The sequence below is a fragment of the Budorcas taxicolor genome, chromosome 3 (genome assembly GCF_023091745.1).
Source record: "Budorcas taxicolor isolate Tak-1 chromosome 3, Takin1.1, whole genome shotgun sequence".
Lineage (NCBI taxonomy): Eukaryota > Metazoa > Chordata > Mammalia > Artiodactyla > Bovidae > Budorcas > Budorcas taxicolor.
Window position 1 is genome coordinate 91,491,782 of NC_068912.1, and position 14,673 is coordinate 91,506,454.

The 14,673-nt window shown below is 51.6% G+C and overlaps 1 protein-coding gene across 1 annotated transcript; it reads right to left on the reverse strand.

Moving 5' to 3' along the window:
- Positions 1-495: 495 nt before the first annotated feature.
- On the reverse strand, positions 496-13,084 carry TMEM61 (transmembrane protein 61). The gene is made up of 4 exons (XM_052638166.1): positions 13,070-13,084; positions 9,436-9,504; positions 6,412-6,788; positions 496-763 (listed from the first exon to the last, which is right to left on the reverse strand). Exons 1-4 carry the CDS (start codon positions 13,082-13,084, stop codon positions 496-498), a joined length of 729 nt encoding a protein of 242 aa, XP_052494126.1.
- Positions 13,085-14,673: the final 1,589 nt, after the last annotated feature.

Consider the following 14,673-nt stretch of genomic DNA (forward strand, 5'->3'; position numbering starts at 1 on the left):
AGGAAACTGAGGCAGAGAGAGGTATAGTCACTTGTCCAAAGTCACTCAGCGGGTACCTGGTGGAGTTCATGCACAGATGGTCTGAATTCAGAGTTCATGTTTTTTTGGTATAACCGAAACTCAATGTATTACTTTGGGCCAGTCCTGGCTCTGCCTCTAGGCCCCAATTTCCTCATCAGCACAAGAATATTTCCCAGCTGACAGCCAACAGTAACTGCCATGTGAAAGTGCCATCTTGGGCATACTGGGCCCCATGGACTGCAGCCCCACCAACATCACAAGGGGCAGTAGAACCACCCAGCTGGGCCCAGGCAATCCACAGAGTCATGAGAGATGATAAAATGGATTTATTTTCAGCCATTTGTTACACAGCAATGGAAAAAACAAAACAGCATTCAGCAGTATTTGTTGACTGCCTGTGTGTACCAGGCACTGGACCAGACACTTAGAAGAGGCCCATCACTGGTCTCCAGCTTCCAGGCCTGCTAGAAGACTTTAACTTCCACCCTCTGTAATCTGAACAGGGCCCGTGAGGGAGCGTGCAGCCCCAGGTGCTGTCTCTCTAGGGATGCCACCAGTAGAGAAGATGAGGCTCTCATAGCTAGGTGGAGGCAAGGGGGGCTGGGCCCCAGGCAGGGCATCCCCTGAGGCACTGCACCCCAGGTCTTCCTCCACAGGGGACGCAGGTGGTGTCAAGAGTCCCCCAGCCAGAGGGCAGCGCACATCCTCCTCGTAAGTGGGGACAATAATCACCTTTGGGGTCCTAGAGGAATAGAAGAGAGGCTATCAACAGGGGTGGGGTAAAACCCGACTGCACACCAGGGAGAGGGGGAGGGAGGCTACAGGCTTCCCTGGGCCCTGCAAACACCGCTGGAACTTGACAGCCACCACCCCTTGCCCACCTCAGCTCCTAAACTGCTCTCCCTCCCTTGTAGTCAGTTCTCCATTCAGTTAGCTCTCCACCCGGGCTCGTCACACCCTCTGTCTCCTCAATTCTCTCTGCAGGGAAAGTCCTTCCCACCTCCCTCAACCCTTCCCTGCTTCCCTGTCAGTTCCCACTTGTCCTTGGAGTCTCCTCTGGGGAGCTCTGCTGACCTCCCCTCACCAAGCTCCCACTCCCTGCTCTGCGCCCCCACAGGATTCTCCCCTCTGTCACTGCGTTGACCCCACCTGGTGGTCCCCTAGGGCAGGAACTGACTTTAAGTGTCCAGGGATTGATGCTGGGGCAGGGGGGTTATTTGTTGAAAAACTAAATGATGATCCATGGGGAGAAAAACTTCCATCTTACTGTAATCTCCCTTACAAGGTCTAGAGTTGCAGCTGCTCAGGGAAAGATGGGAGACCTTAATTCCCCTGCCCATCTGAATGCTTGAGGCCCTGATATGGTAAGTCTGCTAAGTGACTACCTCTGCTTGCATACCTCCAGAGACAGAGAGCTCACTATCTATCCAGTCAACCATATCTATCACTGAGCAGCTTGGCTTTCTTGTGACTTTCCCCCACCTCCCCTAGATGAACCACCCTGGAGGGACTTGAGATCCATCCAGGCTCTTCTGACCAGGCTCTGCCCTCTAGATTCCAAGAACAGGTCACTTGCATCCCAGCCACACCAAAGCTGATGGAAACGAGGCTGACCCTCCGTCCTCTCAGGGCCCTGGAGAATCACCTGTGGGGAGTCAGTGCTCCTTCCCTTCCCAGGACCTTGGGGGTAAGAATGTCACTGATCCTATGTCTGGGCTGCTTCTGCTTTGGGAAGATACTGCCACATACAGGGGCTGACAGGTGATTCTGGAGGTCCCTTCCCACCCCAAGCGTCTCTAAGGTTGATTATGAGTCACAGCGTTGGCTGGTCCAGCTCCCTGCTCAGCTACATTCTCGGTGGGAGATTGTGGGTCAGTGTTAGGGAAATTAAATGAATAGTCTTGTTTAGGCTTCAGAAACAAAGCAGAGCAGGCCTCTGACCTTGCTTCTAACCTGCCTGTGCACTGCCCTGACTGTGAGTGACCGTCTGCCGTGAGTGCAAGACTTGCAGCACCAGAGATAAGATGCGGGAGAGATCTGGAGATTGTTGAGCCGCTAGAGGGGGCCTGGCCAACCACGCCCCAGGCTTAACGACATTCCAAGTTTTACAAGACAAAATAAACAGCAATTAACACGAAGCCAGCAATGGCACCCCACTCCAGTACTCTTGCCTGGAAAATCCCACGGACGGAGGAGCCTGGTGGGCTGTAGTCCATGGGATTGCTAAGAGTTGGACACGACTGAGCGACTTCATTTTGATGTTTCACTTTCACGCATTGGAGAAGGAAATGGCAACTCATTCCAGTGTTCTTGCCTGGAGAATCCCAGGAACAGGGGAGCCTGGTGGGCTGCCGTCTATAGGGTCGCACAGAGTCGGACACGACTGAAGCGACTTAGCAGCAGCAGCAACAAGAAGCCAGAGCTGCAGTTTGGTCACAGATTGATGATGATGTCAGTCTGCCACCATCCTGGGATTATAAATGGGAACCCCAAACTGCAGTCTTTGAAGTCTCACCCACAGAGCCAACACGCTGCCTGCAACCCTTTCCCAACTGGGACTCTAGATGTGCTGTGACCCGGGGCGTCCCAGCGCTGTTTAAGTCTGGATGTTGGTCAAAACCCAACTTGGTGATGTATTCCCTGGTCTAGCTGTCTTTTCTTTTAATGTTAGTATGTTGAAAATAAGTTAGGCAATTCTCTAATAAATGTCTGTCTTATTTACTTGTATATAATGAGTGGCTTATTTTGTTAACAAATCCTTTAAACCTGAGATGAAAGTGAAAACTTTTGCAAACAGTCAGTAACTCTATTAACCTGAGCCCCAGTTTCCCCATCTGTAAACAGGGATGATACAGGCACTGACCTCACAGGACCATGTGAAGATTAAATGAGGTAATACAGGGCACTTCAGACAAGGAAGCTGATAAGGGGTCCCACCCGCCTCTGACTCACAGTGTCATTTGAAGTGAGGGCAGACCAAGAATATTGCTCCTGGAGGCAGGCAAGCTAGGTTCAATTGCTACGTGACCTAGGCTATGTTCATACCCAATCTGAGCCTCTTTCTTCTCATCCATAAAATGAGGATAACAATGACTATTTTATAGATTCAGGAAAAGGGAAAATGCTTTAACAACACTCAGGAAAATATGGGTGATTCGGCTTCCAAAAGCCCACATCTCCTGCCCTGCTCACCTCCTGGCCATGCCCCAGCCACTCCCTACTTCTCCAAGCCTGGGAGACACAAGGCAGGCTTTGGGTACCCTGGCACTGCTTCGGCAGGCAACAGCTGGCAGGGCAGGGCACAGCTGCCGGGTGAGACCAGCCCACAGCAGGAAGTTTGCTCAGAGGGCAGATACAGTAGCCCTCACACCATCTCGCCTAGCCAGCTGGGCCCACCCAGCCCCGGGTCACCAGCGGCATGGTCCCGGAAGCCAGAAGCTTGGCAAACATGAAGCCCGAGGCAGGGGGACCCCGTCGCACACTCGAGGGGCAAACCCATTCTTGGAGCATTCTGGACATGGCTCCCTGCAGCTGGGTGGGGCAGGCAGGCTGCTGTGGTCCCTGTGCTCAGGAAGCTTCACTGAGCCTGGAGGCGACGGGAGATCCGAGCCTAGCACCAGCTTCTCCACCATCCAGCTGAGTCAGACAAGCATAGCAGGGAAAGGGGAAAGGGGCCGGGGGTGAAGCACTATTTGCCCTACACTCAAGCTCTCTAATCTCATTTCACGTTCGTGACAGGCCTGGTCAGTCATCGCACAGGTAAGCTGGGGCCACACATCAACTAAGCGGCAAAGCCCCAGCCAACGCCAACCATCACGCCTCCCCAACCCGATCCCTAGTCTCTCCATACCTCAGCTTTCTCATCTGCAAAATGGACCTTACTTTGCCTTTTAACCAGTGAGGCTTAAATCAGTGGGCATGAAAGTACATCATCAAATGAAAGCAAAGAAGAGGACTGAGTTTTGCAATAAATTCACCTCCCCATCTATCATCTCATTTGAGCCTAACAGCAATCCTAGGGAAAATTCCAGGATTGACAGGAAAAACTAGATGAGGCTCAGAGAGTCTAAGTCAAGAACACACAGCTTAGGAAAGAGTAGACACTGACAGCCTTGTGTCCGACTAGACCCATGCCTTTTTCTGCTGTTCTCACTGTGGTTGGGAGTGGGGAATCCCAGAGGCCTCCCACCCAGGCACTTCATCTAGGGCTCACATTTCATATGGGAGCCCCTGAGAGTAGCGGTTTTGTCTATTTTGTCCATTGCTTCATTTTAAGTGCCCTGCAGAATTAGGTACTCAGTAAACGTTGGTGAAATGCATGAAAGAATAAGCAGATGAATAAATAAGGACTCTGAGGCCCCAAGAGGGAAATGGGCCCACCCAAGTCATCAGCCTAGATGGCCTTTGTCTTGAACCTGGAGTTACCCACAGAGAGCAAGGTGCCTGGAGGCAGGGACAGCTAAGTGACCTTCCCATGGGGCCCAGATGCTGGGCTTTCAGTAGGAGGGCCAGGATGGCTCAGCCCCAAGGACAAGAAAGAACCATTAGCAGAAGCAGCCTCACCAACATGAAACCATCCCAGCTCTGAGTCTAAGACATGATCTCTGAACTTGATGGACCATGAGTACCCTGCAGTGGGTGAGTTCCTCCCTGGCTCAGCTGGGAAAGAAGACTGAGTTCCTCCACCTGACATGCAGCTGTAGCCCAGACCCTGTTGGATCAACATGACTGTGTGTATTGACAACACCCATTCTCTGTCCTCAGGTCAGGCTGGGTGGGGAAGGACAGGTACCCTGAGGCATAATCTGGTTCCAACCAATAACTCACTGTGTAACCAGGTAGGTCACTGGTCTCTCTGAGACCCAGGTTTCTCATCTGAGAAGTGAAGAGGCCCCAAGGTCCTGCCCTTCCCTCTAAAGTCAAATCAAGTCCTGACCACTGGACTAAGGGACTTCCATTGAACATGCTATTGTCTGTGACCTCAGGGAGTCACAGGCCAGTAGCAGGGACTAATCTGTTACCTTCTTTAACTCAGGATGCATTTTCCTCTCTCACTCAGGGAAGAAGAGTGCCCAGGTCCCAGGCCAACTCATGGACATCTGGTTTAGCCCTCAGTGCATGCAAATCCAGTGCTTACAGAGTGGTGTAGGGGAACACACACCTCACAGCCAGCAGGCTCTGCCACTTTCTAGCTGTATAAACCTACCCTCTTTTTCTGTAAATAGTCATTCTTACCTTGCAGGTGGGCTGGACTGGGGAAGGTGCATGCAGGCCCCTGATATATGCAGGCACAGCAGACACTTGGTGAAAGAGTAAGTACATAATAAGAGCATGTAAGACACATGCATTCTCAACAGGGCAAAAACTGGTTCTGGGAGTCCTGCTGATACTGTGCTTATGTATGAAGCACAGATATACATGCAGACCAAATATACAGTATATCTGTGGTATTAACATTCCATGAGGGAGGATTAAGGGAAAAAGGCCTAAACAGTCTCCTGGGAGGGAGTGATTTAGAAAAATATGAGAAATATTATGTCAATGTAAGATTTTTTCTCCATTCCCTACCTCATCCCTGGGCTTTTGCACATGCTCCTCTGCCTGCTTAAGACACCTCTCTCCACCTTATCCACTTGAGGAAAAGTTGACATTTTCTGTGCATCTATCGTGTGCCAGGCTCTGGGCTGAGTTCTTCATATACATCATCTCAGGTAAGTACTATGAGCCGACTCATTGGAAAAGACCCTGATGCTGGGAAAGACAGAGGGCAGGAGGAGAAGGGGGAGCCAGAGGATAAGGTGTTTGGATTGCATGGCATCGCTGACTGAAGGGACGTGAGTTTGAAAAACTCCAGGAGATAGTGAAGGACAGGGAAGCCTGGTGTGCTGCAGTCCATGAGGTCGCAGAGTCAGATAGGACTTAGCGACTCAACAACAACGTGCAACTGCTATACAGGAATTTGCTACATTTGTCATTCTTATGACTCCTGTTTCATTTCTGATGAGATGTTGAGGTTCAGTGGGGTTGCATAATCTCCTGAAGTCCCATAGCTGGTTAGTGACAGAACCAGGAGAGGATCCCTATGGGTCTGACTCCTGTGGGTAAGTTCTTAACCCCTACACTACTCTGCCCAATACCATGCTAATCTCTACTGCCACTTCCTCCAGGAAGCCTTCCTGGATTTTTCATGTCCCTCAGGACCACATCTGCCCTCTTTCACAGCTTTAACTACTCTGATTTGTCAAAGCCTGCCTCTGTCAAGGGACTTAAAACACTTCCAGGAGTGATGATCAGCCTCCACGACCCCAAAGCATAGCTAAAGCCTAGACCAGAGGAGAAACCCCATGGGAGTTTGTTGAGTAAATGCCTAATGGTGTGACTGAGCCCTACCTGTGGCCCCCACTCCCCACAGCTGCACTAGACCTGCAGCTCTCCTTCTCTGAGGACTCCACAGTGAGGTAGTACAGGTCCCTGGAGAGGTGGTATGGGTCCCATCGAGGCAGCTTCTGGGTTCTGGCCTTGACCGACCACAGCAGGCCGAAGACCAGCAGCAGGCCACCTGCGCCGCAGCAGAAGAAGCTGACCGACCTGAGCAGGGCACCAGCGGCCTCAGGCTCAGGGCATCCAGTGGGCGGGGCCAACTGCGGGGGCCCTGCGTCCCCTTCACTCCACCAGGCGAAGCAGAGGGTCCCAGCCACTAGGACCACCATGCCGCTGGCCATCATGCAGTAGCTCAGGGTGGAGGCCACGCGGGCCCCGTCACAAGTCTGGACAGGAAAGGAGAGAAAAGAGGAAACAAGCGCTGTGAGAGGCCTGCTGGGTACCAGACGTGGGTTTTAGTCCTGCCTGAGATCCCTGTGCGCTCTCGGAGGGGTCGCTTGACTCCTCTGTGCCTCTGCTTCCTCATCTGTGGAATGGAGGTGATGCTCGCAGCCCTCCAGGGCTGCTCTGAAGGCCACAGACCATGTGTCCCAAGGTCCTGGCACCACACCTGGGACCTGGCAGGACTCAGTGTGGCTCCTTCCTGCCCGGCCTTCCCCCAGAACTCAGAGGCCTCATCTGCTTGGTGGGTATGAGACTCCTCTCTGCATCTCCTGCAGGCTGGGAGGGAGGAGAGTGAACCCTGTGGGGTCCGCCAGGCCTGCCAGGAGAGGGGCTTGCTGCTTATGCGTTGTCTCACTTCACCCAGGTCACAATCTCAAAAGGGTGATGATGCTCTTATCTCCATTTAATAGGCTTTCCAGGTGGCTCATTTGGTAAAGAATTTGCCTGCAATGCAGGAGACCTGGGTTTGATCCCTGGGTTGGGAAGATTCCCTGGAGGAGGAAACGGCAACCCATTCCAGTATTCTTGCCTGGGAAATTCCATGGACAGAGGAGCCTGGTGGGCTACAGTCCATGGAATTGCAAAAGAGTAGGATATGACTGAGTGACTAAACAACAACTCCAAATCTCCATCTGACAGAGGAAGACACTGAAACTGGGGGCAGGTACCGGCGCCAGTGGGGAAGGGGCATTGAGAAGCCTGGAGCTGAGATTCACAGCACAAAGCAAAATTTCATGCAAAAAGATGGTTTTGTGGCCTTATTTTTAATGGTCATAATTTGGAAAGAGACTAAACATCCAACTATAGGGAAAGGGTGAATAAACCATGGCATAAAATCTAGATGGAATATTCATGACTGATTTAAAAAAAAAAATCAAGCTCAGCACAGATATTTAACAGGGGGAAATTCTTATGATATCTGACTTTTTCCAACTTAGGTGCCAAATTAAGCACACAGTGTTAACTCAGTGAGGAAAAACAAAATGCCCAGGGGGTGGAAAAAAACACCTGGGAGGAACCCTGGCTCCAGATTATACAGACAGGAAAGGATTTCTCCAAAACCAACATCCAGGTCATTGTACACGCTGTTCCCTCTCCCTGGTAACTTGCTATCATCAATGTCTTCTCCACGCTCAGCTTGACTCTCACCCGAGAAGCCTTCAAAGGGGACACTTTAAACTCAGAGTCCCCTGGGCCTTCATTGACCAAGCTGTTATCTGTCTGTTTGACTTCTCTTTGTGTCTTGTCCTCACCAGACAGCAAGCTCCCTGAGGGCAGGGTCCGTATCTGCCTTGTTTACAGCTCTGTCCCCTAGTGCCTAGCACATAGCAGCTGCTCCATAAACAGGTGTTGAAGAAAATCTCCTAAATGAGAAAGAGTGTTGCTGAATAAACCTTGTTGGGTGAAAAGCCCCTCTCCTAGCTGGGAGGGACTGGGAGAGGGGAGGGAATACTGCCGCAGCACCCAGCCTTGGAGTCTGGTTTTGGCCCCTACTCTGCAGCTCGCCAGCCGTGTCCTGGGATAAGCCTCCCAACTGCGCCTGACCTGTCTCCTCATCCATACAGATAGATGGATGGGGATGCGTGCTCTCCAGGAAAACTTACAGAATCCCCCTCTCCTCGTCCACAAGTTGAGCCAGTGAAGGAGAGGGCCGGGGACTCATAGACCTCAGGAAGACTAATGGTCAGCCTTCCAAATGGGGCTTGCCCAGCCTAACAGGGTACATCTGAACGACGCCCTGCTGTGCAGTCATTCAAAGACACACTCCTCAGGGAGCTGAAAGTGAAGTCACTCAGTCGTGTCTGACTCTTAGCGGCCCCGTGGACTGTAGCCCACCAGGCTCCTCCATCCATGGGATTCTCCAGGCAAGAATGCTGGAGTGGGTTGCCATTTCCTTCTCCAGGGGATCTTCCTGAACCCAGGTCTCCCACATTGCAGGCAGACGCCCTAACCTCTGAGCCACCAGGGAAGCATGCTCGGGGAGCTGAAGAGCATGGCAAAGTGTTCAAGATCTAGTAGGTGAGACTTTAGATTTCAAAAGGGCATGTTTCCAGATGTGTTTAAAAACATGTGTATGCATATATACGGAATCTAGAAAAATGGTACTGAAGAATTTATTTACAGGGCAACAGTGGAGAAGCAGACATAGAGAATAGACTTATGGACAGGGGAGAGGGGAGGAGAGGGTGAGAGGTATGGAAAGAGTGACATGGAAACTTACATTACCAAATGTAAAACAGATAGCCAACAGGAATTTGCTGTATGGCTCGGGAAACTCAAACATGGGCTCTGTATCAACCTAGAGGGATGAGGTGGGGAGGGAGATGGGAGGGAGGTTCAAAAGGGAGGGGATATACCTATGGCTGATTCATGTTGAGGTCTGACAGAAAACAGCAAAATTCTGTAAAGCAATTATCCTTCAATTAAAAAATAAAATTTTTTTAAAAAGTGTGTATGTGTGTCTATGTACACATGTGAGCAAGAAAGATAAAATGTATACATGAAATGAGGTGCTCAAGGAGTGGACCCCAATCTTCCTGAGCCTCCAGGCCACCAGAAGCATATAGAAACATGCCATTTGTAAATTACCTTTGGTTCTCTTCCTGTGAATCTGTCAATGGGGCAAGTGCCTCCTATCTCCAGCTCAAGGCGTTTTCTCTGGGGGAGAAAAAGAACCTCACTACACTCTCTCCAAAGATAGCGAGGAAAGGCTGTCAGAAGGAAAAACTGAAAGAAAAAAACCCCAGCAAATCGGTAACAGTTTAACCCCTCACCTATATGTTGACACTTGACAGTTCCCCTTCACACCTGGCATCTCATCTGACCACAACTGAAGCAGATGGTCAGGGCAGGGAAAGAAATTCTTGTTTTGCAAATGACTAGACTGAGTCCACCCTTATGGCAGATAACACCACCTTTATGGCAGAAAGCGAAGAGGAACTAAAGAACCTCTTGATGAAAGTGAAAGAGGAGAGTGAAAAAGCTGGCTTAAAGCTCAACATTCAGAAAACGAAGATCATGGCATCTGGTCCCACCACTTCATGGGAAATAGATGGGGAAACAGTGGAAACAGTGACACACTTTATTTTGGGGGGCTCCAAAATCACTACAGATGGTGACTGCAGCCATGAAATTAAAAGATGCTTGCTCCTTGGAAGAAAAGTTATGACCAACCTGGACAGCTTATTAAAAAACAGAGACACTACTTTGCCAGCAAAGGTCCATCTAGTCAAAGCTATGATTTTTCCAGTAGTCATGTATGGATGTGCGAGTTGGACTATAAAGAAAGCTGAGCACTGAAGAATTGATGCTTTTGAACTGTGGTATTAGAAAAGACTCTTGAGAGTCCCTTGGACAGCAAGGAGATCCAACCAGTCCATCCTAAGAAAATCAGTCCTGAATATTCACTGGAAGGACTGATGCTGAAGCTGAAACTCCAACACTTTGGCCACCTGATGTGAAGAACTGGGTCATAGGGAAAGACCTTGAGGCTGGGAAAGATTGAAGGCAGGAGGAGAAGGGGATGACAGAGGATGAGATGGTTGGATGGTATCACTGATTCGATGGACATGAGTTTGAACAACCTCCAGGAGTTGGTGATGTAAAGCATCACCAACTGTAAAGCAACTGTAAAGCATCACCAATTCTGTAAAGCAATTATCCTTCAATTAAAAAATAAAATTTTTAAAAGAAGTGTATATGTGTGTATGCTGCAGTCCATGGGGTCTCAGAGTCAGACACGACTGAGCAACTGAACTGAGAGTGAGTCCAGGAAGATGAGAGACTTTACCAAAGCAGCATACAGCTTGTGTGTCAACCCCTGCATTGTAAGGTAACTTATGATGCTTTTAAATTTCTATAAAAGCAATAGTTCCTCATTGTGGATAAGAGAATAAAAATGCAAATATCATTAATGCTGCCCATCAGAGATGAGCGCAATCCACAGTGGACGCTTCCTTTTGTGTCTTCCTCCCTTGGCCTGCATACCTGATGATAGTGCCAGCAGGTGTGTACTGGGCATTTACAGGGGCTGGGAACCACACCCAGCAACTTACAGGTGTCCCCCATCTTAATCCTAGCAACAGCACTAGGTCCCGAAGACACTGGAGCTGCAAGGGTGACAGCTTGTCTGAGGTCAATGCCAAATCTGAACCAGGTCTACTCTGACTCCCTGGTGGCTCACATGGTAAAGAATCTGCCTGCAATGCAGGATGCCCAGGTTTGATCCCTGGGCTGGGAAGATCCCCTGGAGAAGGAATGGCTACTCACTCCAGTATTCTTGCCTGGAGAATTCCATGGACAGAGGAGCCTGGTGGGCTACAATCCATGGGGTTGCAAAGAGTCAGACACAACTGAGCAACTAACACACACACACTTCTAACTCAAATATCTGTGAGTGCACAGCTAGATAGATCTGTATTTTTCAGTATATAAAGTCTAGACCATGCTGTGAATAGATGCATTTGTAAGTCTTTAGCTCAGTCAGTTCCCACTTTCTAAAATGCCCTGCCCTCCTTCCTGACTCGAATGCTTCCAAACCTCAGAGAAGCCCCTGGATCACCCCTAGCATGGTCTCACTGGAGGCCATGTCATCTCCTTCTGTGTGAGTCACCCCCTCTGCATGTGGATTCCCCCGCTCCATGGGCAGGCAAAGCGCACAATGACCTGCCACCCCTGGGCAGTGGAAGCTGTCAGTGTCTGCTGGATGAAGGACAGACTGCTCTGTTGTGTGGTAGTTTTCATTATTTTTACAGATCGGGGCTCTGATGGATTATCAGCAGGATGTGCTCACACAAGATTCCCCTGGTCCATTTCAGAGAGGTGGTCTTCAGGCAGTTTACTCACCCTTCACAGGAGTGCACCCTGGACCCTGATCAGGGGGGAGGAAGGAAGGGCTCCCTGCCCTGGAGGGCATGACCCCAGTCCAGCCCCAGAGAAGTGCCATTCTCAATCCAGCACTCAGGCTGCCAGGCTGGCCCCCTCCTTCCAGCTCCCTCCTATTCCAATCCATGCAACCAAGTTCCTGCCACCTGGGTTCCTGTATACCTGTTGCTCCCTTGGCCTAGGGAGCCCTCTGTCCCCATACAGGGCCCTCATTTCACAACCCCCTTTGAGACCCATGCCAAACACCACATCCTTGCAGAAGTCTTTCTGCTGCTACCACGCACACCTCCCACCAGCTAGAGTTATCACTCCCTCTATCAGTTCAGTCGCTTAGTTGTGTCCAACACTTTGCGACCTCATGGACTGGAGCATGCCAGGCTTCTCTGTCCATCACCAACTCCCAGAGCTCACTCAAACTCATGTCCATCGAGTCGGTGATGCCATCCAACCATCTCATCCTCTGTCATCCCCTTCTCCTCCTGCCTTCAATCTTTCCCAGCCTCAGGGTCTTTTCCTATGAGCCAGTTCTTCACATCAGGTGACCAAAGTATTGGAGTTTCAGCTTCAGCACCAGTCCTTCCAATGAATATTCAGGACTCATCTCCTTTAGGATGGACTGGCTTGATTTCCCTGCAGTCCAAGGGACTCTCAAGAGTCTTCTCCAACACCACAGTTCAAAAGCATCAATTCTGCGGCCCTCAGCTTTCTTTATGTATGGTGCAACTCTCACATCCGTACATGACTATTGGAAAAACCATAGTTTTGACTAGACGACCTTTGTTGGTGAAGTAATGTCCCTTTGACTGTGGCCACTCTTGTTTGCTCTGTGATCTTGATCAGGGTGCTCAACATCTCTGAGCTCAAGTTACTGCCTCCTCAGGGAGGACCAGGTTGTGAAGATGAAATGGGAGGCTGGCAAGCAGTGGCACAGCTGGACAGAGGAGGAAGCCTGGCTCTGACACTGGGTGAGTTGCCTAGATCCTCCATGCCTCCGTTTCCTCCTTTGTAAAATGAGCACAATGATATCCTACTGTCCCCGCTACCAACCAGAGAACTTTAGGTGGCAGTTTTCTGTAAAGAACTAAACCATCTGAACCAGAAGTGTTCTGAACTATCTTCACCATAACCCCGGGGCAAACTGAGGCTCCAAGCGCCGATGGTCCAAGGCCACCCAGCGAGTCACAAGACAGATAGGAGGAGGCTTGGGTGTCCAAACTCTGCGCACTAAACCACTGAGGTCAGGGAGAAGGGAAGGGGACCAGGTGGGGTTGGCTTAGGAGGAGCTGCTCCTGAAGACGGGGGCGGGGCGGGGGGCGCGGTTAAGGAAGTTTATACCCACCTTGGGCGCAGTCATCGCGCCGTAGGGTCAGGCGTGGTCCCCGCGCGAGGAGCCCGACGAATCCACCGGGGGTGAAGACATGGTGGCTGTCGAGCCCGAGGGCAGCGCGAACCTGGGAAAGGCGGTCCCTCCGGCCTGCTGCGGGCGCCTAGCGTTAGCCCTGCTCTCCACGCCCCCGCAGAAACGCTAACGTCCGGCGGGGGGTCTAGTTCAAGGGTCCCGTCCCGGTCCCGGTGGGAGCGGTGCCAAGCCCCCTTCACCGCGCAGGGGCTCGGCCACCGGGTGGGGGCTTTGAGGGGCGCACGGAGTCCTGCTTGGCTGTCGACTCCGGTGATGACCAGCCCCACTCCTGCCCCAGGCTTAGCAGACGGCTGCGGGGAACCTGCGCTTGGGCTCCGGGACGCGGCCCGCCCCACCTCTCCTCGGATCCGCGTCCTCCCGCCGGCAGCTGGACGGGCGGAGACTCCCGGGTGGAGCGGCTCCGGGTGGCTCCAGGTGCCGCGCCCGACCTTAAAGGAACAGCGAGACGGCTGGCTGGGGATGGGGTTTCCCAGGGCGAACGGGGTCGGCGGAGCGGCAAGACCCCTATTAACTGCTACCTCCCTGAACTGTCGGCAATCCGCAGTCCTCGGGGGCCATCCCGCCCCTACTGCTCCACGAAGCGGGCTTGGGAAGGGGACACGAAACTCCTCCAAGAGCCATCGCGCTCAGTCTGAAAGGGCTGTGGCATCCTGAGCAAGCCACAGGTCTTTGGAACCCTAACATCCCCAGGAGATAAGCGTTCTCAGAAATAACTGCCTGCCTTTAAGCTCTTCCCCAACCTCTACAGGAATCAAGTCACTGCCCCAGCCAGTGAGAGGCCAGGAGAGTGGAGTTGGAGAACAAGGCCTCCCATCTACTGTGTGACCTAAATTCTCTGAACTTGTCCACTCCTGCATCAAAGGAGGGCTGGGACCCCACCCCACAGGTCTTCAGGTCACCCTTTCACAGGTGCAAGCTGGAGGCAGGTATTGTGGACAAGTGATTCAGGAGCCTGGAGGAAGGGTCAGCACGGGTGAGGCGTGTATGTGAAAACTTCTGCTGGGGACTGCTGAGTTGTGAAGGGTAGGAATGGGGGGAGAGCCTCCAGGCTGAAGGAGCAGCATGTGCAGAGGGCGGGCCAAGTCATAGGCAGGTTAGACCTCAACAAGTGCACCTGGGTCAGAGGGAGGCAGTTCTGGACTAACTGGCGTCTGGGTTTTGTTTCTTTTCCAGCTGCTCCAACGAGCCCAGGGGGCTGGTCAGATTCCCTTCAGCCGTGGCCTAGGACTCCCCACCTAACTGATGGAAACCAATTCCCTTTCCAGCCCAGGGACACAGGAGGCTAGAGCAGGCTGCCCAGCGGAGATCTGAAGCTCGGAGAGGGGAAACTACTGTCTCAGAGTCACAGAGCAGGTCAGCGGCAGGGTCCAGGCCCCTCATTCTTAAACTCCTTTGTCTGCAAGGAAATATGCTACCTTTAGCTTTAGCATTCTCTGCGCACTGACGCCTCTGACTGGTGAGGTCCTTCTACATGTTATCTCATTTCATTTTCACGGTGTGTGTGGTCTGTGTAAGGGTTCCCA